This window comes from Bos indicus x Bos taurus, chromosome 3, assembly GCF_003369695.1.
Source record: "Bos indicus x Bos taurus breed Angus x Brahman F1 hybrid chromosome 3, Bos_hybrid_MaternalHap_v2.0, whole genome shotgun sequence".
Taxonomy (NCBI): domain Eukaryota; kingdom Metazoa; phylum Chordata; class Mammalia; order Artiodactyla; family Bovidae; genus Bos; species Bos indicus x Bos taurus.
This window is the reverse complement of record NC_040078.1, coordinates 74394475-74420638: the sequence shown is the minus strand read 5'-3', so window position 1 is coordinate 74420638 and position 26164 is coordinate 74394475. Positions and strand designations below refer to the sequence as shown.

Here is a 26164-nt window from a genome sequence, read left to right as displayed (position 1 = left end):
AACAGCAATTGCCCCATTCTTTACAAATATTTACAGTTGTTTTCTTCAAAAAGTCTAAAGAAGACTCTTTGCACTGCTCAGATTTAAAGACTGACCAAAAGAGCACAATGTCAAAGAGGAAAAGTAAATAAAGAATCAACTGTCAAAATCAACTGTCAACTAAATGCCACCCTTTCTCACACCAAGCACACCAAGTGTCTCAGGCATTACTAATATAGATTGCAGTCAGGCCACTTAGACTCTCCATTAAGCTTTTATTGAACAATTTCTTTGTGTTCAGCACAGTGCTGGGCTCTGTAGGTACAAGAGAAATATAAAACAGAGGTCCTTCCCACAGAGGGTTTACATTATGGTTGAGAATTTAAAAAATAAAAGGTACAAAAACTCTTAAAATGCATATTGTTCAATTATTTTTACATAAAGTACTTCAGATAATGAAAATAAAATGAAATCTTAGAACGTGAATGAAACAGAAACACTTTAATCTATGGGGTAAGCCTAGACATATTTTGAATTAAAATATTTAGTAAAAGCCTGGATTCATGAAAAACATAAGCACAAATATTTTTAAGACAACCATTAAACATTTAAGTATTCATAATGATTAATTAAAAGCATATCAAGCTAAGAATATTTTATTCAGATCTTTAAGGTGCCTGAATAATTACGATTATCTTAGCAATAGACTTTTAAAAGTGCTTCCAAGTACTGAAGGGACTGAAAACATTTTTGTTCTCTTAAGTAGCTTATATGGTTTTCTTATAACCTGGTTTTCATTATTTATTGAATTTTTGAAAGTCATTCATGTAGACACTAAAAATGTAGATCAATTCAACACTGTTTGAATTTTCATATATTTCATTGACCATACATAGTCCACTTGTAAAACACATATACAAATTTACAGGCTTCCCAGGTGGCGCTAGTGATAACACCCTGCCTGCCAATGCAGGAGACCTTAAGAGACATGGGCTTGATCCTTGGGTTGGGAAGATCCATAGTCAAGAATCAGGTCTTTTAAAGCATATTAATATTGTTACATTTTTGTATATGTATTTCATTGAGCTTTACAATAGTTACTATAATTGTGATAAAATTGTAGATCAAGCACTATTTTCTACATGTAACATTCTTTTGGCAGATTTCCAATGAGACTTATTTTATTTTGAGGTTTAGTTCTGTCTTCAATTACACGATTATGAGAACTCTTGTTTATTGAAGATAATAAAGAAAATATAGATGAAGACACTTGCTAAAAATTGTTACTGAATCATGATCCAGAGTATCTGAGAACATATGTTACAGAGGTTATCATCTCAGGTGAATTTAGCATGCAATGTATACATTTCTGTGGATTAAAGATAGAAGTATCAAAAGTACTTTATACTGATACATATTGTCTCTACATCAGATTTCAGACTAACGGGACTAAGATATTCTTAATTATATGACCAATATCTTTACCAAATAATCATTGTTTTTCAAGTTTTTCCTATTACTTCAAACTTTCACATATAGATTTTTAATAAACATTATCATGTTAAACTGCATGCGATTATTCTGCCTAGATGTAGCATTTTTAAATCAGAACGTTTAACATGAAATTTCCCAAGGTGAACCATAACATGGAAACAAAAGGCTTCCTATCACATTCATTTAAATTTACAACAGGTAGTATCACCCATGAATGTTACTTTTGCTGAGAGTTTACCATATAAGCATTTTTTGTGGTGTCAAATACTGTACTAGTGGTATGAGACCCATGAAGGAAATACAATAAAAGTGTCCTGTCCACCATGAAATAGAATTTTGTCAAGGGAAAAAGACATGTATAATGAAAATATTTAAGGAATAATATAGTAATTATCAAAATGAGCACTACAGGTTCAGAGGTGGAGAGAGAGGTAAGAAAATAACGAGGGCACAATAGTCCTCCCTTATTCTTAGAGAATATGGTCCAAGACCCTAGTGGATGCTTGAAACCACAGATAGTATTGAACCCCACAAATACTTATATATATACTATGCTTTTTTTCTGTACATATGTACCTGTTTTAAATTTTTAATATATAAATTAGATACAGTTCAATTCAGTTCAGTTCCATCGCTCAGTCGTGTCTGACTCTTTTTGACCCCATGAAATCGCAGCACGCCAGGCCTCCCTGTCCATCATCAACTCCCAGAGTTCACTCAGACTCATGTCCATCGAGTCAGTGATGCCATCCAGCTATCTCATCCTCTGGCGTCCCCTTCTCCTCCTGCCCCCAATCCCTCCCAGCATCAGGGTCTTTTCCAATGAGTCAGCTCTTCGCATGAGGTGGCCAAAGTACTGGAGTTTCAGCTTTAGCATCATTTCCTTCCAAAGAACACCCAGGACTGATTAGGTACAGTAAGAGATTAATAATGATAACCAATAATAAAATAAAATGATTATAACACTATGCTATAATAAAAGTTGGTGAATGTGGTCTCTCTTGCTCTCTCTAAATAACTCATTTACAAATTTAATGCCTTTTCCACCTTAACTAAGCACTGATGTCACACTGCGGCTGTAACTTTTGCGGTTTGAGGTGTGTCAGCAAAACTAGCACAAATTTCTTTCTCCTTCTTCACAATTTTAAAGATAGACTTCTTTTTACATAGATTTTTAGCAACTTCAGCATATGTTTGTTTTTTTTTTCCTTTTCTTATTAAACAGAGAACTTTCACTTAAAGGAAGTACTTTACAGCTTCTCTTTGGCATATCCAAATGACCAGCATCAGTACTCTTGGGCTTTGGAGCCTTTGTTAAGTATGAAGCATATTAAATGCTTGAAGAACCAGCCTTGCAAAACCTCAGTGGTGGATTTGATAACTAAGTAGGCTACCACATGACTAATGAATAGGATATGCTGGACAAAGGGATGATTCACATCCCAGGTAAAACAGAGTGGGACCCTAAGAGATTTTATCAGGCTACTCAGAATGGCATGTAATTTTAACACTTATGAATTGTTTATTTCTGAAATCTTCCATTTAATATTTCCAGTCTGTGTTTGACCACTGGTAACTAAAATTGTGAGTAATGAGGGGCTTCTGTACTTAAATTGTCCAAAAGCTAAGGACAAGATGTGATTCAAACATGCAGGAGATGAGTAGGTTTTGTGTGGGCAAAAATAATAACCATGAGGTATTAGAATCAAAAAGAATAACATCCAGGGATTTGAAGTTGGTTCTGCCCATGGTATTTCAACCCACATGGTCAGGGAGCCAGTTTATAGTTGAAACTGAGAACTTGTATTATACAATTGGAGGTAAATCTAGATAAAGAATTAATCACAGTTAATACTTATTGATTACCTATTGTGTTGCATTCATTTTACATACCTTATCACAATAACCTCACAGTAAGCATTATAGTCTTTAGTTTACAGATTAATTCATTGAGACTCCATGAAATTAACTCTCTCAAGTTCATAGAGTTAATGAATGGCACAGCCAGATTTAAATCCAAATTTGATTCCAGAACCCATGATTTTATTACTAGATCACACTGTCTTACAAATGAAATATCATTACAACAATTCTCACATTGTACTATGCTATAGGGAAAACAATAAACCTGGAATCAAAAAGCTTAAACTTGGACCTGAAATCTTACTTACATTAGCTAAGTGACATTGGGCAAGCCTCTGTAAACCTTATCCTCTTTTGTAATAATAAAATAGTAAATAGATGACAGACAAACATAGCTAGATGATGGACAGACAGAAGTAACAGGAGTATAATAGCCCTATGATGGTCTAAAACATGTTGAATTTAAACCTAAATAAAGGGATGTGTACAGCATGTTTTGTGCTAGTTACCTAAGGCCATTTCAATACAAGTTTGAGTGAAAATGATTATAGTTTAGAGATAATTCACAACTGGTTCAACCATACCAAAGGGATGATTCAACTATTTTGGTTTCATTTCACTGACAGAAATGACAGTCACAGTGTTGGATTCTATTGCCAAATGATACTACAGTATCATCTCTTTCCAGGATATCCTTGTAGATGGCAGCATGGCCCTTGGCATAGCACACTACAATAAATAGGTGTTGAATTAGGTGAATTGGGAGAGGGAAAAGAAGGAGGAAGAAAGGGGACAGAAAGATAAGGGAAAGAAATGTTCGTGGAATTTATGGGTAGAAAAAGGCAATTATAGGGCTTCCTTGGTAGCTCAGCTGGTAAAGAATCCGCCTGCAATGCAGAAGACCCTGATTCAATTCCTGGGTCAGGAAGAGCCCCTGGAGAAGGGATAGGCTACCTACTGGAGTATTTTTGGGCTTTCCTGGTGGCTCAGTCAGTAAACAATCTGCCCGCAATGCAGGAGACCTGGATTCGATCCCTGGGTTGGGAAGATCAATCCCTGGGTTGGAAGAGGGCATGGCAACTCATTCCAGTATTATTGCCTGGAGAATCCCCAAGGACAGAGGAGCCTGGTGGACTGCAGTTCATGGGGTTGCAAACAGTTGGACATGACTGAGCGACTAAGCACAGCACAAAGGCAATTATTGCTTGGGAAATTCTGTGGATGGAGAAGCCTGGTTGGCTACAATCTATGGGGTCACAAAGAGTCAGACAAAATTTAGTAACTGAGCATGCACTCACAAGGGCACATCAGGTAAGAAATAGTAAATGATTCAAAGTATTTTTTTGAAGTCCACAGAATTTCTTATTTCACACAAACCAGATTCTTTTATCCCATTAAAAAGTAACAAAACTTGGTAGTTTATAACTATATCACTTATTAATTTTGCCTTTTGTATGCCACCCAAGAAGAAATTGTAAGAAATATTGAATTGCTAAGAGTGAATTGGAGAAGGCAATGGCACCCCACTCCAGTAGTCTTGCCTGGAAAATCCCATGGATGGAGGAGCCTGGTAGGCTGCAGTCCATGGGGTAGCTAGGAGTCGGACACGACTGAGTGACTTGACTTTCTCTTTTCACTTTCATGCATTGGAGAAGGAAATGGCAACCCACTCCAGTGTTCTTGCCTGGAGAATCCCAGGGACGGGGGAGCCTGGTGGGCTGCCGTCTCTGGGGTCACACAGAGTCGGACACGACTGAAGCGACTTAGCAGCAGCAGCAGCAGGAGTGAATCAGAAGCTATACCTGGATTTTTTTTTTAATGCTCCAACTCAGTAGTTAATCATTTAGCTTCATTATTATTTTCTATGACATTTCAAGAGCACCTTTAGCTGTATCATAGCTTTCACTCTTCAAAGACAGAAAAATGATAATTAAGCTGGTTACTGCGTAACTGAATGATACATAACCAGAATACAGATTTAGGACTTTTAGTTCCCAGCTCAGCACAGAAGAATACAACATCTCCAAAACATTAATTACACATTTTACATAAATATCTTTGGTCATGACATCTTCCTGTCTTCATTTGGCATCCTTTTCTATCTTGTGGAGTTTATGTCTTGTTAACTGAATTCTCGCTCTCAATAAGTTGACTTTTCACTGACAAAAGCTTGTACTGATTTTTCAAATTCATTGTAAAATCAAAACTACCATAAAATGTAAAGACAGCCACATCAGTTGAGATTCACATAAAGGTTTAAAACTGGGAGAAACTCTGGGGAGATGGGGTTTTCTTTTTCTCATTTTTTCACAGTCACCATCTGTGCAATCTTGCCCAACTTCTTAAATGTAATATTCAATATCCAGTCCAAGAAGCTGACTGAATACTTAAAGACATAGATTACAGTAATAAACTTGGTCTCAGTGAATATTACTGACAAGAAAAAAACAGTAAAAAAATTTTTAAAGATGAAAAAGAAGAAATAATCCAAATCAAAACATAAAATTCTCCTTCGCAGGTGGGAAGAAACACACAAACTCAAGGACAGCAATTTCAATAAAAAGTCCAACTTCATTCTTTGATTATCTGTTAGAATAGAAAGAAAAAATATAATAAGCATGGATAGGGATACATTTTGTATGGTGCAAGGATTAAGGTGTAAGTAAGAAATATAATGTCTTAGACGTCAAAACATTCTTGTTTGAAGTAATTACTTCTGTGTTTTATAAATAAAAGCAATGTAAATAATTTTGGATTTTGGATCACCTAAAAGTCTCCAAATTATCTAATTATACTAAATGAATGCCTTTATTCTGAGTAATTTTTCTGGTTTCCAAGATTGTAATCCAGAAGAATAATCAAATTGAAAAGCTATATCAATTGTACATACATCAAATGGTCAAATAATCTTGCCTTAAAAACAAACCCTAATCAGTATATAACTATACTCTAAAAACATATAAGGAAGAGTACCAATTAAAAGAGCCATGAGGTACAATTTTTTTTCCTATCAAACCAACAAAATATTGTGTGTGTGTGTTTTAAGATAACATACAGTGCTAGTTAGAGTAAAGCAAAGTAAAAACTCACACATTGCTGATGAAATTTTCAATTACTAATACTTTGGAAAGCAGTCAGACTATAGGCATCTTTCAAGATTATTAAAAATTTAGATATTATTTATTCCTTAAAGCATACTTCTAATAAAAACAATCACAAATATTTAAAAAAAACTTTAGTCTTTGGGTAATGATGCAATTCTGTTTATCATGGTGCCAGATCTGATCACAGATTATGATTAAATAAACTATGGTGTATCCTTTTAATAGACTATTATATAAATATTAAAATTACTTTAAAATAATTTGTAAATAATCTGTGGAATGTTTATTTCATGTTAAATGAAGTAAACAAGATACAATAATGAATATATATTATCATATGTATGTACAAGTAAGGAAAGTGCAAAGGGAAATAATGAGAAAGAAATCCACTAAAATGATGGTGGGCTTTTCTTGAGTAGTGAAAGTAAATTTTAGTAAGCTGCCTTTCTTTTTAAATTTTCTATATTTTCCAAAGTTTCTATAGAGAGCTTGGCTTATTTATATTAAGGAGGGTAAGTACAATAAGATTTACTTTAAAAAATTGAAAATGGGATTAGTATAAACCTACCAAATGGAAATTGCATATCTCGATTCTTTTCCCTTTGTTTATTTTCCAAGGGATCTGTGTTTATAGTAAAACTGCCCAGAATATGTGTATTACATGCAGATATCTAAGGCAAGGACGGAGGACCATAAAGGTGAGTCAAGTAAAAACTTTACGGGCTTTGTGATTTTTGAGGTGTGTTCCAGAAGCAGCCTGCTTTTTCTTATCCTTTGGATATTGTTGCAAAGTAGTTATTCAAAACACATTTAAATCTTGTCCTGAAGAGTAGAAGTGATTATTTCTCAGTTACCTCAAGCATGGGAGAAAAAATATTTAAAGAAATTGAGCTGCTTGAATGTCCACATTTGTTATAACTTATACTGGAGTTATGGTACCTAGCCGTACCCAGGGAATGAAATAAGGTGAACATGCAGATTTTCCATTAAAAATGAAGAGTTCAACTTATTTGAATAGTCTTTGAAAATAAATTAAAACTTTTTATGTTCTCTCATTAAAACAAAAACGATCACACAATGCGATAATACACATAAGATCATTCAATTAACCCTATAGCCACTAGCAGGAGTATTGAAAGGAAATGTTTGAGGGAGGAAACTAATGCTTGAAATTTAATCTGACTAAACATGCATCACATTTGGCATAATGTTCTGCTTTCTACAATGTTCATTCATTGAAATATATGTGTTATACAAAGATCTAATCGAAAGAGCAAGTAAGAGTGTGTTAATCATATGGTGAACATGCCAAGTTCTGGTGTCTAAATAAAACAGAGGTCACTTAGCTTTAAAATATTTCTGGAAGGACGGGATTAACATATACATACTACTATATACAAAAGAGATAACCAAGGCTTCCCTGATGACTCAGCGGATAACGAATCCACCTACAGTGGCAAGAGACAGGATATATGGGTTCGATTCCTTGGGTCAGGAAGATTCCCTGGAGAAGGAAATGGGAACCCACTCCAGTATTTGTGCCTGAAAAATCCCATGGGCAGAGGAACCTGGCAGGCTACGGTCCAATGGTCTCAGAGTTAGACACTACTGAGCAACTAAGCATAAGGATCTACTGTCATATTCAGTATTTTATAATAACCTATAGGGGAAAATAATCTGAAAAAGAATAAATATACATATATACATATAACTGAATCACTGCACTGTACACCTGAAAATAATATGACAATGTAAATCAACTATACTTCAATTTTTTTTAAAAATTGAAAGTTCTCCTGGGAGACTGCTCTTACTAAGAAAAGAGCAGACGTGCAGACTCTTCACCACGCAGAGTTAGTCAGTTCCAAAAGTAGCCTGGAGCCAGTCTCAGAAAGTTCTCAGAGGAAATGTAAATGAAGTTGTAAAAACAACAACAGCTCCTCTGGGGAATCAAGTCCTTTTTCATCAGACATGTGTGCTTAGTTTGCATTTTAATTCTTAGAGACCTTCTGCCTTCGTAACATGAACTCAGGTCAGAGCAGAGCAATGGGGGAGAGCTATGCTGTCAATTCAGACAGTTCTACATCTCACCTTTCCAGGTGGTCACTCCACATCAAGGCTGAGGAGCACTGGTGGGGTAAAGAGATGGAACTGGATGCAGAGTTGTTTGTGTGGTGCCTTATCTGTGAACAGACAGAGGGTTTCAGTGGACAGAATTATTGATTATGATTCCTTTCGTCAGATGACACTTCCCTGAATGTTTTCAAAGAAGAGCAGAACCACAGTCCATACATCAACTCACATCAGCTCTGACTCCATAAATGAAGATGTTTTAGATATTATCTCCCCAATTGTCTCATTGCTGCCTCCTGTGCTTTGACCCACCCTCTCTTTCTTCCCACACATCCACATCAGACATTACTTGAGATCAGAAACCAGGGCTAATATTACTTCAGGAGCCCTAGGGCAGTTATTGGAGCATTTGTTACATGCTGAATAAAAGGTCGTTGACTTCAAATGATCTTTGTAGGTAAATCTAATTCTGCCCATCTCCAGCTTTCAGTGACCTCCTGTTGCTCTCAGGGTAAAGACCGAAGTTCCTAACCTTGTCTGTCTGATCTGGCCTCTAGCTGCAACTATAGCTGTCTTTTGAACTTTCTTGCTGCTCTGTGCTCAGGTCACACTGCTGCTGCTGCTGCTAAGTCGATTCAGTTGTGTCCAACTCTGAGACCCCATAGTCGGCAGCCCACCAGGCTCCCCCATCCCTGGGATTCTCCAGGAAAGAACACTGGAGTGGGTTGCCGTTTCCTTCTCCAATGCATGAAAGTGAAAAGTGAAAGTGAAGTTGCTCAGTCGTGTCCGACTCTTAGCGACCCCATGGACTGCAGCCCACCAGGCTCCTCCATCCATGGGATTTTCCAGGCAAGAGTACTGGAGTGGGGTGCCATTGCAGGTCACACTAGCTATCTACAAACACCACAAACAGGGTCATCCTCCTGCTACCTCAGGGCATTTGTGCTTGAAGCTTTCCCTACCCAGAGTGCTCTTTCATTCCTTCATCACCTGGCTGACAACTTCTTGTTCTTCAGGTCTCAACTCTGAAAATTACTTCCTCAGAGAATAACCTGTTTACCAGCACTGGTTCCCCACTATGTGATACCCACTATTTTCTTTTCAAGAATTCATTGTAGTTTGTAATAAGTGTGTCTGTAATATGTATAATTGTAATATGTGTGATTATTTGTTTAATGTGTGTTATCTCTAGGCCACATGTTTTATGAAATCAGGAACCATGCCTGTGTTTTGCATATCACTGTGTCTCCAGCAGCTACCATACAGCTTGCCACATAGGTGATGGTCAATAAATATATTTGGGGTCTGAAAGAACAATGCTGTATAATTTGCCCTGCGGCCCATCCCTCCACAGCATCTCCAAATAATAGCTTAAATTCATTTGATACAATAAAATTTTGAACTATACATATTTCAACCAAGTTGAAATACATAAAAAAATATACTTAAAAAGTATTTCCTTTTTATATATTTCTTAGCAATTCTCTTACAAAAACTAGCAGAATGAAATGAAATTCCTATAAGAAATTGTTAAAGAAATTTAATTCAGTGTATCCTTAGTCTTTTTTTTTTATCAGATTCCTAGAGTCCTTTTTCTCTCAAAAGTATAGTTAAGATTATCTTAAATAGCGTGCCCATCCCAAGTGGCGTGACATTACAGAAGATGTCCAGACAGACATGTAATTCTCCAGTTCTTGATTGCGTTAAGCAAATAGATCATTTCTGTTTTAGGAAGGCAATGTTATTTGAAGGACAATAAAATGTCACGTCTTCCTTGCAACAGAAAATTATGTTGGGTTGGCCAATATCTATTTCAGTGCAAACAGGAAAAGTTTAGTTGGCACTTTTTATAGAAACATTGTGGTTCTGAAAGAGTGATTAGAGTTAAGGTCAGAGCAGCAAAGAAAAACAAAATAGGCTTTCCTATTCATTCTCTGAGACTTTCAGAATCCCCTGTGAGCCCCTGTATGAGAAGACCCTTTATATGGTAAACAGCCATCTGGTTAGATGGGGTCCCTTCTCTAGAGGACAACTAGGTTTCTTTTCCTGCTGCCATGTTGCTTAGGTTCTCTTTTCAAGGCCTGTTTTAACTAAATAAATACACTTGGAGTTGCGTTATCGGTTGGCTCCAAAATCATTGCAGACGGTGACTGAAGTAATGAAATTAAATGATGTTTGCTCCTTGGAAGAAAAGCTATGACCAACATAGACAGTATATTAAAAAGCAGAGACATTACTTTGCCAACAAAGGTCTGCCTAGTCAAAGCTATGTAGTAGTCATGTATGGATGTGAAGAGTTGAACCATAAAGAAGGCTGAGCATCGAATAATTGATGCTTTTTAACTGTGGTGTTGGAGAAGACTCTCGAGAGTCCCCTGGACTGCAAGGAGATCCAACCAATCAATCCTAAAGGAAATCAACCCTGAATATTCATTGGAAGGACTGATGCTAAAGCTGAAGCTCCAGTACTTCACCTGATGTGGAGAACTGAATCATTAGAAAATAACCTGATGCTGGGCAAGATTAAGGGCAGGAGGAGAAGGAGATCATCATAGAGGATAAGATGGTTAGATGGCATCACCAACTCGATGGACATGAATTTGACCAAGCTGTAGGAGTTGGTGAAGGACAGGGAGGCCTGGCGTGCTGCAGTCCATGGGGTCAGACATGACTGAGTGACTGAACAGTAATAACAACTTTAGGAATATGGGTACAACATGCCTGTCTAATGTCAAGTAGCAGGAAAAGAAGAAACTGTTTACTGCAAAGTAAATATGTGAAGGTCCAAGAATTCCGAAGCATGGTATGGTTCCCTGTGCCACCCTCTAAACTACTCCTCTGGTGGACCCTATCTCTCTTACAGATATTTTTGACAATTCACTCTATCATTTGCATTAGAAAATTTTGCTTCACTCTCACACCTAATTCTGTGGCTTACTCTGCCCTTGCCTTTCATGCCAATTTTCTCTCCTATGCATCTCTTTTATTTCACCCTTTCTTTCCAGTCTTTGTGTCATTGTTCAAATTCTCATCCTCATTCTTCTTGGTTAGTGTATCAGCTTGAAATATATGAAATTCACATTTTCATTGGGTTAAAAATTGTTGGATATTTGATTTTCTCTTTATGACTTACTTTACTCTTTACAATTAGGCTCTAGGTTCATCCACCTCACTACAACTGACTCGAATTCATTCCTTTTTATGGCTGAGTAATATTCCATTGTAACCTAGTGGGAAGCTGCTATATAACACAGGGAGCCCGGCCTGGTGTCCTATGAAGACCTAGAGGGGTGGGATGGGAGGGGTGAGAGAGGCTCAAGATGGAGGGAAATAAATATAATTATGACTGATTTGCATTGTTGTATGGAAGAAACCAACACAACATTGTAAAGCAATTATCTTCCAATTAAAAAATAAAAAAGTTGGACATTGGAAATTATATCTTCTTTAACCTAGTAAAAGGCTTTTAACTAACTAGTATTTCTGACTAGAGTTTTTGTTTTCTCTAACACATTCTTCATATTGTTTCTAAGGCAAACCTTGGCAAATTCTAAATATCTTTGAAGGTTCCCCATAGCTATAGGATAAAGTTCTAAAGTACCTAAGGTGTACCACTGAATGGTTCCAACCTGCATCTCTGGGTTTATCTCCTGCCTTTCCTCTTCATGTGACCTTTGATTCAATTTTGTAAACCACTAACTCTTGTAGAGATCTGACAATGCTTTTTCACACCTAATTAGTATGGAGTTTGTTATTCTCTTTCTAAAATGCTTCTACTTCTGCCCAGAATCAATTCTATTTTCCCTCCAAGATCCAGTCTTTCATTTTCTTGGAAAATTATCATTTCTTCCACCATTTTTCCATAGCCTTGTACACATTATTTGAAATTATACATTATATATTATATAATTATATATATTGTATAATTTGACATTATACATTATTTGAGATTATAATTATCTCATTATATTGTACTTATGAGTGTGTCAGTTTATCACTCTCTGATTCATAGGAGGGTCTCCAAAATTGTTTGTGAATGAACATAAGCAAATAATTGGCTCTCCTCAATGGACAACATTATAAGGACTAAGCAAATCTTTAGCACACTTAAGAACCTACTAGGTAGAAATCACTGTATCAGGTATGATGCTATTTTCATATTTTAAGTTTCTTTTGGTGTATAAATGTGTAGTCTCTATATATCCCATATAATAGTTCTGAATATCCATGGTTACGTTTCACCAAACTGTATATCATTCTAACTCATTGGACTGGGATGAAAGCACTTAGACAGTGCACTTCTTTGAATGACTGAATGAATGAGTATTAAGGACTGTCTTGGGCTGAGTACTCCTAAGAAGCAGACCCTGAGCCAAGGACGTGTATGCATGTGACTTACTAAGGATGTACCTGCAGGAGAAATAGTAAAGGAGTGGAGAAGTAGGGCAGAGAAGAAGAAGCCATGATGTGATGAGATTTTAAGTAATTCCAGTCTCCATATGAACCTTTGGGAAATTCTGGAGTATAAATTACACTTCACAGCTTATCCCATCTCTCAACAAGGGGTTTGGGCTTTCCTACTCCATAACCATAATTCATCACTGCTTTGGCTCTGCCTTTGGGTGAGCCTCTGGAGGTAAAGGTATGAACAGTTAGCAGCTAAACAAGCAGAAGCTGTGAATGGGTATAGAACTGGTGTATGGGATCTGACAGTTTCTGGGTAGGGCTGTAATCATGTGGGATACTCTACCAAGCATATATTCAGTTCAGTTCAGTTCTGTCTCTCAGTCCTGTCCGACTCTTTGTGACCACATGAATTGCAGCACCCCAGGCCTCCCTGTAGATCACCAACTCCCGGAGCTCGCTCAGACTCAAGTCCATCGAGTCAGTGATGCCATTCAGCCATGTTGTCCCCTTCTCCTCCTGCCCTCAATCCCTCCCAGCATCAGAGTCTTTTCCAATGAGTCAACTCTTCGCATGAGGTGGCCAAAGTACTGGAGTTTCAGAGTTAGCATCATTCCTTCCAAAGAAATCCCAGGGCTGATCTCCTTCAGTGTGGACTGGTTGGATTCCCTTGCAGTCCAAGGGACTCTCAAGAGTCTTCTCCAACACCACAGTTCAAAAGCATCAATTCTTCGGTGCTCAGCCTTCTTCACAGTCCAACTCTAACAGCCATACATGACCACTGGAAAAACCATAGCCTTGACTAGATGAACCTTTGTTGGCAAAGTAATGTCTCTGCTTTTGAATATGCTATCTAGGTTGGTCATAACTTTCCTTCCAAGGAGTAAGCGTCTTTTAATTTCATGGCTGCAATCACCATCTGCAGTGATTTTGGAGCCCCCAAAAATAAAGTCTGACACTGTTTCCACTGTTTCCCCATCTATTTGCCATGAAGTGATGGGACCAGATGCCATGATCTTCGTTTTCTGAATGTTGAGCTTTAAGCCAACTTTTTCACTCTTCTCTTTCACTTTGATCAAGAGGCTTTTTAGTTCCTCTTCACTTTCTGCCATAAGGGTGCTGTCATCTGCATATCTGAGGTTATTGATATTTCTCCCTGCAATCTTGATTCCAGCTTGTGCTTCTTCCAGTCCAGTGTTTCTCATGATGTACTCTGCATAGAAGTTAAATAAGCAGGATGACAGTATACAGCCTTGACGTACTCCTTTTCCTATTTGGAACCAGTCTGTTGTTCCATGTCCAGTTCTAACTGTTGCTTCCTGACCTGCATACAGATTTCTCAAGAGGCAGGTCAGGTGGTCTGGTATTCCCATCTCTTTCAGAATTTTCCACAGTTTATTGTGATCCACACAGTCAAAGGCTTCGCCATAGTCAATAAAGCAGAAATAGATGCTTTCCTGGAACTCTCTTGCTTTTTCCATGATCCAGCGGATGTTGGCAATTTGATCTCTGGTTCCTCTGCCTTTTCTAAAATCAGCTTGAACATCTGGAAGTTCATGGTTCACGTATTGCTGAAGCCTGGCTTGGAGAATTTTGAGCATTACTTTACTAGCATGTGAGATGAGTGCAATTGTGCAATAGTTTGAGCATTCTTTGGCATTGCCTTTCTTTGGGATTGGAATGAAAACTGACCTTTTCCAGTCCTGTGGCCACTGCTGAGTTTTCCAAATTTGCTGGCATATTGAGTGTAGCACTTTCACAGCATCATCTTTCAGGATTTGAAATAAGTTTGACAGCAAGTTAAGTTTGACAGCTCAGTTAGTAAAGAATCCACCTGCGATGCAGGAGACCCCAGTTCGACTCCTGTGTTGGGAAGATCTGCTGGAGAAGTGATAGGCTACCCACTCCAGTGTTCTTGGGCTTTCCTTGTGGCTCAGCTGGTAAAGAATCCGCCTGCAATGTGGGAGATCTGGGTTCGATCCCCTGGGTTGGGAAGATCCCCTAGAGAAGGGAAAGGCTACCCACTCCAGTATTCTTGCCTGGGTTGCAAAGCGTCAGACATGACTGAATGACTTTCATTTTCACTTCTTTAAGTTTAGCTGGTAGTGAAGGAGGCTGCCCATATGTGTAGATTGGGGAGCTCTGTTCAGCAGAGTGTCCTGTAGAAAATAATCTTCTTCATTACTGTTACGGATGTCTGGAATCCCTTTGATGGTTTAGTTGCTAAGTCATGTCTGACTCTTGCAACCCTATGGACTGTAGCCCACCAGGTTCCTCTGTCCATAGGTTTTTCCAGGCAAGAATACTGGAATGGGTTGCCATTCCCTTCTCCAGGTGACCTTCGCAACCCAGGGATTGAACCCGGGTCTCCTGCACTGCAGGCAGATTCTTTAATGACTGAGCTACTCCAGTAGCTTCAGTTCAGTCGCTCAGTCATGTCCGACTCTTTGTGACCCCATGAATCACAGCACACCAGGCCTCCCTGTCCATCACCAACTCCAGGAGTTCACTCAGACTCATGTTCATCGAGTCAGTGATGTCATCCAGCCATCTCATCTTCTGTCGTCCCCTTCTCCTCCTGCCCCCAATCCCTCCCAGCATCAGAGTCTTTTCCAATGAGTCAACTCTTCACATGAGGTGGCCAAAGTACTGGAGTTTCAGCTTTAGCATCATTCCTTCCAAAGAAATCCCAGGGCTGATCTCCTTCAGAATGGACTGGTTGGATCTCCTTGCAGTCCAAGGGACTCTCAAGAGTCTTCTCCAACACTACAGTGAAAAAGCATCAATTCTTCAGCACTCAGCTTTCTTCACAATCCAACTCTCACATCCATACATGACCACAGGAAAAACCATAGCCTTGACTAGACGGACCTTTGTTGGCAAAGTAATGTCTCTGCTTTTGAATATGCTGTCTAGGTTGGTCATAACTTTCCTTCCAAGGAGCAAGCGTCTTTTAATTTCATGGCTGCAGTTACCATCTGCAGTGATTTTGGAGCTCAAAAAAATAAAGTCTGACACTGTTTCCACTGTTTCCCCATCTATTTGCCATGAAGTGATGGGACCAGATGCCAGGATCTTCGTTTTCTGAAAGTTGAGCTTTAAGCCAACTTTTTCACTCTCCACTTTCACTTTCATCAAGAGGCTTTTTAGTTTCTCTTCACTTTCTGCCGTAAGGGTGGTGTCATCTGCATATCTGAGGTGATTGATATTTCTCTCAGCAATCTTGATTCCAGCTTTTCCTCTTCCAGCCCAGCATTTCTTATGATGTACTCTGCATATAAGTTAAATAAGCAGGATGGCAGTATACAGCCTTGATGTACTCCTTTTCCTATTAGAATCCCCTTAGCTAGGGATAAAACTTCTTAATCTATATTGAGAACCAATACTTAAAAGGAAATTACCTTGGCTGGGAGGGAGAAAAGATAGAAACACTTAATGTCAGGCAATGCCTAACTAACTTTTACATTTAATTCTATTTAATGCCAATGTCAGGCAATGCCAAACTCTTTTATGTTTAATTCCACTTAATGCTTTACTCCTTTAACACATTGACTTTCATTCACATCAATACAAGAGTCTTTCGGGATATTGTAGAATGTAAAAGTGCTAATGGGCCTCTTTAAGACATCTTAGTTCTTACTGCCATGAAGGTGCTGTCCTTAATGCTGCCAAAGACATACCAGCTCAAAATAAGTCCTTTTCTGCTTGTTTCAGCTAAGCTTATAGCTCTGTGTGTTCTTCCCAAATTGAAAAATATATACAATATGAAGTTGCTAGTAAAGCTGGTGCTCTCTCTGAATATAAAACACAAGATTTCAGTTAAAGCAGTTCTTTTACTCAGCCTTATTACAAGGCTTTTAAAAGATTCCAGTTAAAGTAGAGAAGACTCTGTGTGTGTGTGAGAGAGAGAGAGAGCTTGACCTTCATTTTGAATTTGACTCTTGGACCAAATTAATTTCTTGTGGCAACTGTGGTAAAAAGATTGATTTATAAGTGGTCAATCCAGACACATGAACACAGTCCAGTTGTTGGGTCTGCTGCCATGGGTTGTTGGTGGCCCTTGGCTGTTTATGTTTTGCCTAAGAATGCCTAATGCCTGTGTTCAAGGATATCCAACCAGTCCATTCTAAAGGAGATCAGTCCTGGGTGTTCTTTGGAAGGACTGATGCTAAAGCTGAAACTCCAATACTTTGGCCACCTTATGCAAAGAGTTGACTCATTGGAAAAGACCCTAATGCTGGGAGGGATTGGGGGCAGGAGGAGAAGGGGACGACAGAGGATGAGATGGCTGGATGGCATCACCAACTCGATGGACATGAGTTTGGGTGAACTCCGGGAGTTGGTGATGGACAGGGAGGCCTGGCGTGCTGTAATTCATCGGGTTGCAAAGAATTGGACATGACTGAGCGACTGAACTGAACTGAACTGAACTGAAAGGCTAACTGAATTCCAGAGGAACACAGAGAAGTCTATTTGATAATTATTTACCTCCCATCACCTCTGAGTTTCCCAGGTGGCACTAGTGGTAAAGAACCTGGCCAGTCAATGCAGGTAGACGTAAGAAATGAGGGTTTGATCTCTGGATTGGGAAGATCCCTTGGAGGAGAACATGCAACCCATTCCAGTATTCTTGTCTGGAGAATCCCATTGGGAGAGGATCCTGGCAGGCTACAGTTCATAGGGCTGCAAAGAGTTGGATGTGACTGAAGCAACTTAGCAAGCATACACCTCTGTGACCTTGTTATAGATCACACTGTCCCTGTGGCTAACCCTTTATCTTCCATCCTTCTGCTCGTTGGCTCTAATCCACTGCTTTGAATATGCATAGGCTCCCCTTATCTTGGGAAATAAAATTCACACAAACGCCTGTTCTTGATTGTTTGCCCCTTCCCCTTTCTCTAAGTGTGGCCCAATTTTTCGCTCCCTTTATGACCAGCTTCTCTACATGATATATCTGCCACTTACTTCCTCTCCTTTCAACTCCCTCCTCAATGACAACCCCAAATCATTAAGTTATCTTGCTTTGTCAGGCACTATTCTGAACATCTGACAAGTGCTCATTCATTTTACTCTTTGAAGTTGACACTACTATCATCTCCACTTGACAGATGAGGAAACTTAGCCACAGAGAGATTACATAACTTATCCAGGATCACTCATAATTAAGAGGCAAAGCTTAGATTCCAATGCAGACAGTCTGGTTCCAGAATACATGGTAGCTACACTCTACAGTCCCACAATGTTTCTGATCCATTGGATTTCAATCATATGACAGTAAAACTAGTCTCTAGGAAACTTTTGTATTGACTGTCATCTCTGCTGGACTTCCTGGTGGCTCAGACAGTAAAGACTCTGCCTGCAACCAGGAGTTCTGGATTTAATTCCTGGGTTGGGATGAACCCTTGGCAAAGAGAATGGCAACCCACTCAAGTATTCTTGCCTGAATACCATGGACAGAGGAGCCTGGTGGGCTACACTGCATGACGTCACAAAGAGACACTTAGCAACTTACACACATATCATCTCTGTATTGTAATACTTGAGCTAGATACACCTATGCTACATGCTAAAATATAATAATTACAGGATTGTACCTCTTTTTATACAGTATAATGAAACTTCACTAATTTGGAATGAACAAATCATTCTGATGAGGGCTGATCTAAAGCATGTATTTTCATAATGTTTAAAAAGGGATTAACTGGTCAAAAATAAGTAAAACATATGTCAGTAAGGGCAGAATTTGACCTACTCCAGGAGGAAAAAAATATATATATTTCAGTTCACTTCAGTTCACTTCAGTTGTTCAGTCATGTCTGACTCTTTGCGACCCAATGAATTGCAGCACGCCAGGCCTCCCTGTCCATCACCAACTCCTGGAGTTCACTCAGACTCACGTCCATCGAGTCAGTGATGCCATCCAGCCATCTCATCCTCTGTCATCCCTTTCTCCTCCTGCCCCAATCCCTCCCAGCATCAGAGTCTTTTCCAATGAGTCAACTCTTCACATGAGGTGGCCAAAGTACTGGAGTTTCAGCTTTAGCTTCATTCCTTCCAAAGAAATCCCAGGGCTGATCTCCTTCAGAATGGACTGGTTGGATCTCCTTGCAGTCCAAGGGACTCTCAAGAGTCTTCTCCAACACCACAGTGAAAAAGCATCAATTCTTTGGTGCTCAGCTTTCTTCACAGTCCATCTCTCACATCCATATGTGACCATTGGAAAAACATAGCCTTGACTAGACGGACCTTTGTTGACAAGGTAATGTCTCTGCTTTTGAATATGCTATCTAGGTTGGTCATAACTTTCCTTCCAAGGAGTAAACGTCTTTTAATTTCATGGCTGCAATCACCATCTGCAGTGCTTTTGGAGCCCCCAAAAATAAAGTCTGATACTGTTTCCACTGTTTCCCCATCTATTTTCCATGAAGTGATGGGACCAGATGCCATAATCTTAGTTTTCTGAATGCTGAGCTTTAGGCCAACTTTTTCACTTTCCTCTTTCACTTTCATCAAGAGGCATTTAGTTCCTCTTCACTTTCTGCCATAAGGGTGGTGTCATCTGCATATCTGAGGTGATTGATATATCTCCCAGCAATCTTGATTCCAGTTTGTGCTTCTTCTAGCCCAGCATTTCTCATGATGTACTCTGCATAGAAGTGAAATAATCAGGGTAACAATATACAGCCTTGACGTACTCTTTTTCCTATTTGGAACCAGTCTGTTGTTCCATGTCCAGTTCTAACTGTTGCTTCCTGACCTGCATACAAGTTTCTCAGGAGGCAGGTCAGGTGGTCTGGAATTCCCATCTCTTTCAGAATTTCCCACAGTTTATTGTGATCCACACAGTCAAAGGCTTCGCCATAGTCAATAAAGCAGAAATAGATGCTTTTCTGGAACTCTCTTGCTTTTTCCATGATCCAGCAGATGGTGGCAATTTGATCTGTGGTTCCTCTGCCTTTTCTAAAACCAGTATGAACATCTGGAAGTTCATGGTTCACGTATTGCTGAAGCCTGGCTTGGAGAATTTTGAGCATTACTTTACTAGCGTGTGAGATGAGTGCAATTGTGCGATATTTTGAGCATTCTTTGGCATTGCCTTTCTTTGTGATTGGAATGAAAACTGACCTTTTCCAATCCTGTGGCCACTGCTGAGTTTTCCAAATTTGCTGGCATATTGAGTGCAGCACTTTCACAGCATCATCTTTCAGGATTTGAAATAGCTCAACTGGAATTCTATCACCTCCACTAGCTTTGTTCCTAGTGATGCTTTCTAAGGCCCACTTGACTTCACATTCCAGGATGTCTGGCTCTAGGTGAGTGATCACACTACCGTAATTATCTAGGTCATGAAGCTCTTTTTTGTACAATCTTCTGTGTATTCTTACCACCTATTCTTAATATCTTCTGCTTCTGTTAGGTCCATACCATTTCGGTCCTTTATCGAGCCCGTCTTTGCATGAAATATTCCCTTGGTATCTGTAATTTTCTTTTTTTAAATATAAACTTATTAATTTTAATTGGAGGCTAATTACTTTACAATATTGTATTGGTTTTGCCATACATCAACATGAATCCGCCACGGGTGTACACATGTTCCCCATCCTGAACCCCCCACCTTCCTCCCTCCCCATACCATCCCTCTGGGTCATCCCAGTGCACCAGCCGTAAGCATCCTGTATCATGCATCGAGCCTGGACTGGTGATTCGTTTCATATTTGAAATTATACATGTTTCAATGCCATTCTCCCAAATCATCCCACCATCTCCCTTTCCCACAGAGTCCAAAAGACTGTTTTATACATCTGTGTCTCTTTTGTTGTCTCTCATACAGGGCTGTTGTTACCATCTTCCTAAATTCCATACATATGTGTTAATATACTCTGTTGGTATTTTTCTTCCTGGCTTACTTCACTCTGTATAATAGGCTCCAGTATCGTCTCTAATTTTCCTCAAGAGATCTCTCATCTTTCCCATTCTGTTGTTTTCCTCTGTTTCTTTGCATTGATCGCTGAAGAAGGCTTTCTTATCTCTCCTTGCTGTTCTTTGGAACTCTGCATTCAGATGCTTATATCTTTCCTTTTCTCCTTTGCTTTCTCTTCTCTTCTTTTCACAGCTATTTGTAAGCCCTCCCTAGACAGCCATTTTGCCTTTTTGCATTTCTTTTCCATGGGGATGGTCTTTATCCTTGTCTCCTGTACAATGTCATGAACCTCCGTCCATAGCTCATCAGGCACTCTATCTATCAGATCTAGGCCCTTAAATCTATTTCTCACTTCCACTGTATAATCATAAGGGATTTGATTTAGGTCATACCTGAATGGTCTAGTGGTTTTCCCTACTTTCTTCAATTTAAGTCTGAATTTGGCAATAAGGAGTTCATGATCTGAGCCACAGTCAGCTCCTGGTCTTGTTTTTGCTGACTGTATAGAGCTTCTCCATCTTTGGCTGCAAAGAATATAATCAATCTGATTTCGATGTTGACCATCTGGTGATGTCCATGTGTAGAGTCTTCTCTTGTGTTGTTGGAAGAGGGTGTTTGCTATGACTAGTGTGTTCTCTTGGCAAAACTCTATTAGCCTTTGCCCTGCTTCATTCCATATTCCAAGGCCAAATTTGCCTGTTACCCCAGGTGTTTCTTGACTTCCTACTTTTAGAATGCTGCAAAGCAAATACATGTCAAAGTTATTTTTTATAGCCACAGAGCTCTGCTGTGCTTAGTTGCTGAGTCGTGTCTGACTCTTTGCAACCCCATGGACTGTAGCCACCAGGTTCCTCTGTCCATGGGGATTCTCCAGGCAAGAACACAGAGCTAGTTTGCAGCAAAGTCCTATCTGGAATCCAGCTTCCTTATTTCTGTTCCATCATAAGCCTCAATAATCAATCTAAATATTTGATTCACTTGTAAACACTCCTAGAGTATAGCAGTTATTCAGCAAACACTTGTTTTATCAAAAAAGAAAGATGCGAATAACAGATTGCTCAGGTACTCAGTTGTGTCTGACTCTTTGCAACCCCACGGACTGTATCTCGCCAGGCTCCTCTGTCCACAGGATTTCCAAGGTGAGAACACTGGAGCAGCTTGCCATTTCCTTCTCTAGGGAATCGTCCTGACCCAAGGATCAAACCCCATTCTCCCATAATCCAGGCAGATTCTTTACCACTGAGCCACCAGGGAAGCCCTGCCTTGTGTATAACTGAGCAGAGTGAAAAACTAAAATATGATCTTGCTGGTTATACTAGTCAGTAGTTCCACAAGGACAGAGATTTCTCTCTGTTTTTGTTCACTGATGCACTTTCAGTGACTAGATCAGAGCCTGCCACAATGCAACTTAATTACTATTGAATGTTTAAATGGATGACTTCTATGTGTTTTTTTACACATAGTGCCTGAAAATGGGTGGATATTATTTCCATTTTATAGACAAAAAAATGGAAGCTCAACAAGTTAAGTAACTTGCTCAAGTCTAGAGCTAGCTATATCCAGGACTAGAAACTGGGACTTTGCTCCCAGGAATCAATTAATTATTCTGTATAAGAGATAAAGATAGGGAAACTTCGGCAACATTCTGAGAAAATGCACACCACTGCTGCATTATCTACTGTCATTACATACTTTCTGGTCCCTGTGAGAGGCATCGTTTCTATTACAGGTCCTGTGATTCATGCTATCAAGAAGAAGAAACAGTTTTGCTTCTTACTCTTCAAAGCTTTCTTTCTTTTCATTGCCTTCTTCTCAAAGAAATGAAAGAGGTGTCCCAGTGCCTCTCTTTCTAATAAAGGTCCTCACATTCTCCATGAGACTTGGTGCAACTAGGAATACACTGAAGACTCTACTGTCTGACCATCTTCTCTTCAGGAGAACTTCATCTTCCGGGTTTTCATAGCCTTTCAGTCCAAAACTATGACACTGAAACTTGGCTACGTGACTCTTCAATGCTTCTGTTTTAACCTAATATTTAAAATGTGTTCTGCCTATTTCTCCTTCTAAAACAAAATGTTTTTTAAAAATAGATCTTATAGTTCACACTGTTTTCCTTAAAATAGTACAGATTGTAGAAACCCCAAAAATTCAGAAGTGAAAGTGAAAGCCGCTCAGTCATGTCCATATCCAAAAGTCTGTGGAATTCTCCAGACCAGAATACTGGAGTAGATGCCCATTCCCTTCTCCAGAGAATCTTCCCAACCGAGGGATTGAACCCAGATCTCCCACATTGCAGGAAGATTCTTTACCAGCTGAGCCACCATGGAAGAATTCAGAGGGGGGAGAATTAAAAGTGATTTTTTGGGAGGAGAGACTGAGGTTTCATTAAGAGGTATAGGGTGTGAAAAGAAGAACTGGTAAAGGAGGAGGAGAAAAGCTTGAAAAAAGAGGCTTTCTGTACAAGAAGCAGAAAAGCACAAGTACAGTTTCCAATTATGGGTATTTTGTCTGGGGACTAAGACTGAGTTAGAGCTGAGCAGCAGTGGGAGAGACAGAACAGCTACCCACCTCAAAGAAGCCTAAGACCTTGACACAATTTGGGGGGGTTATAAACTGATAATTGGTAGTCAAAAACCTCGTATAGAAAGGAAGGCTAAATGTTAAAAATCCCTTCTGAGAGGAGCATTCCAGACTACACCTAGCAATAGTGCCTCCAGTCTCTGGCTCTCGAAATACTATCTACTCCCTCCCACTCCTGTTACAGTGCCTGGCTCATCTGCTTTCACAGCTGGCCCCTCAGGAGACTCTGAGAAGTTGAAATACACTGAAGTTGTACCTCATTCCAGAAATTTTACTTCATGCTACCAACAAAGGGAAAAATTAAGGGGGAAAGTTGTCCCTTCAGAAATCCGGCCTACATTATATAAATGAATTACAGGAATTTCTCAATACCCTAAAAGCCTGGCGAGCCTTTTATGGGGAATATTTCAGGGCAGAGAAATTTTAACTGCATACTACTTCTCTGTGAGAAGAGTGTATTGGTTTCTCCCATAGCAGTTGATAAAATCTTTGGATACTATACTTTCAAATAGCCAATTAGTCAGTTTTCCACTGCTAGGAAAATTTAAATCTCTTTTCCAAACAAAACAAACAAAAATAAATAGTTGTTTTTCACTAGGAGGACATTTTACTCAAATTCTTATTTCAAAGTTCCAATTCAAACTTATCACCAAATGTAAGTGATTTTTGTTTTTTATTTTTAATGTATTTGAGAAATCCTTTCTTCCCTAACCATACTGCATCTTTCTTAGCTCCTCTTCACTTACCTACCCACAGGGTCACTGTAACCTTCTTTCATCTCCTAACTGATTTCTGTGTCTCTAGTCTCTGCTCTAACTCGACCCTCACAAAATCCTACATTCAGCCTATGGTATAGAAAAAAAGTGAATTCTAAAACAGAAACAGACTCATAGACATAGAAAACAGACTTGTGGTTGCCAAAGTAGAGAGAGAGAGAGGTAGAGGGGTGGACAGGGAGTTTGGGGTTGGTAGATGCAAGCTATTACATTTAGAATGGTTAAACGACAAGGTCCTAATATATATAGCACAGAGGATTTATTCAATATCCTGTAATAAACCATAATGGAAAAAATAGCTTTCCACAATGGAAAAAATAGCTTAAAAAAGCTTTAAAATAGCTGAGTCACTTTGCTGTACAGCAGAGATTGGCACAACATGGTAAATCAACTACACCTCAATAAAAAAAAAAATTCATTATCGAAAAAAAAATATATATACCTGGTTAGAATCCTGGTTCCACTAGTTATCAGCTGTGTGATCTTGAGCAAATTACTTGAATTTGCAGGGCATTAGTTTCCTCAGTTGAAAGGACTGATGCTGAAGCTGAAACTCCAATACTTTGGCTACCTCATGCGAAGAGTTGACTTATTGTTAAAGACCCTGATGCTGGGAGGGATTGGGGGTGGGAGAAGAAGGGGACAACAGAGGATGAGGTGGCTGGATGGCATCACTGACTCGATGGACATGAGTTTGGGTAAACTCCGGGAGATGGTGATGGACAGGGAGGCCTGGCGTGCTGCGATTCATGGGGTCACAAATAGTTGGACCCGACTAAGCAAATGAACTGAACTGAACTGAACTGAGTTTCCTCAGTTAAATGGGAACATTAGTAGTTCTAGCCCATAATATTATCAGTAGGATTAAAAGGGAGAATGTATAGGAAGTCCTTAGAACAGAGCCTAACACAATGACACAAGGTAAGCTCTCAGGTAGTATTAGCTATTACTATTGGATCAACCAAAAAATCTATTGGCTTCTTCCATAAGATGTTATGGAAAAGCCTGAACAAACTTTTTGGCCAACCCAATATTTCAGCTACATTAGACATGTGATTCTTTATACCAGCTGCACCTACAGACCCTTGTAAGGGAAGTTCTTCAGCACACAATACCACGGAAGGGGCATCCACAGGACACCATATTTTGTACAGGGATTATATTTATCCCAGGCATACTCAGTTGGGCAAGGCATAAAACCTAAGACATTGCCTTGCCAGTCAAGGAACAATGAATTGACAGAGCAGATATTTGCTCTCTTGAGAATTCTCTTGAGAATCTGAATTTGGAAATGTTGAGAAAATAAAGAAGTTATCAGCAAGACCAGCACCAGGAGGAAACAGATATGGTAAGTAAGCAAAAATTATAAAGTTAAGAAGTTATATTGACAGGAGAGAGAAAGACTCGGCAGTTGGAAATGGAAACACAATCAAACAGGTAGAAAATAGCTAGATCCAGAGATGGTAGAAGACTAGCAAGGCTTTCATTTATTTCAACAGTTGATTCTCTGGATAGTGATCCACCCTCCAACTTCAGCCTACTTACTCCAGGCCATGATATCCCATTAAAATAAACCTCCCGTTGCTTGAGTTAACCTGAGTGGCACTCCATTGCTTACATCCCAAAGAAACTAAAGGACAGCATTGGTCCCTGAAGACACCTTAGTTGACTTGGTAATCAGATCCCTATATTTAGCAATTATACTGCCCATTAATTAATCAACTCACTGCCCTCCAGTTCACCCTATACACTTTCCCTACAGTTCTCCTCACTCTGAATGGACTCCCATTCTTTTGGTGCATATGCACAGCTTAATTTTCTTTCAAGAACTATGTCAAACCCCACTTTCTTCATGAATACCTGGGACCCACACCAGATAGAACTAGATCCAGGCTTGCAGAATCTGAAGAACATACAGCTTTCTTTAGTTAAATACATGTAAAACTAGGCCCAGGACCTAGGAAAAGACC

General features: G+C 39.2%; 1 protein-coding gene across 4 annotated transcripts in view; it reads right to left on the bottom strand.

Annotated features, from left to right (window-relative positions):
* Positions 1-26164, bottom strand: part of PTGER3 (prostaglandin E receptor 3) — a 231317-nt gene that overhangs the window by 128697 nt on the left and 76456 nt on the right. For 2 of the 4 annotated variants that reach the window (XM_027536894.1, XM_027536887.1), the window contains 2 exons: positions 8532-8623; positions 235-5922 (listed from right to left, as the gene is read on the bottom strand). The exons of 1 other annotated variant lie outside the window; for it this stretch is intronic. In XM_027536894.1, the coding sequence (XP_027392695.1) occupies positions 5919-5922; positions 8532-8623 (96 nt within the window). In that variant the 3' untranslated portion in view covers positions 235-5918. Of the gene's footprint in view, positions 1-234; positions 5923-8531; positions 8624-26164 lie in introns of those variants that run through there. One more of the 4 variants, XM_027536892.1, reaches the window with a different exon arrangement.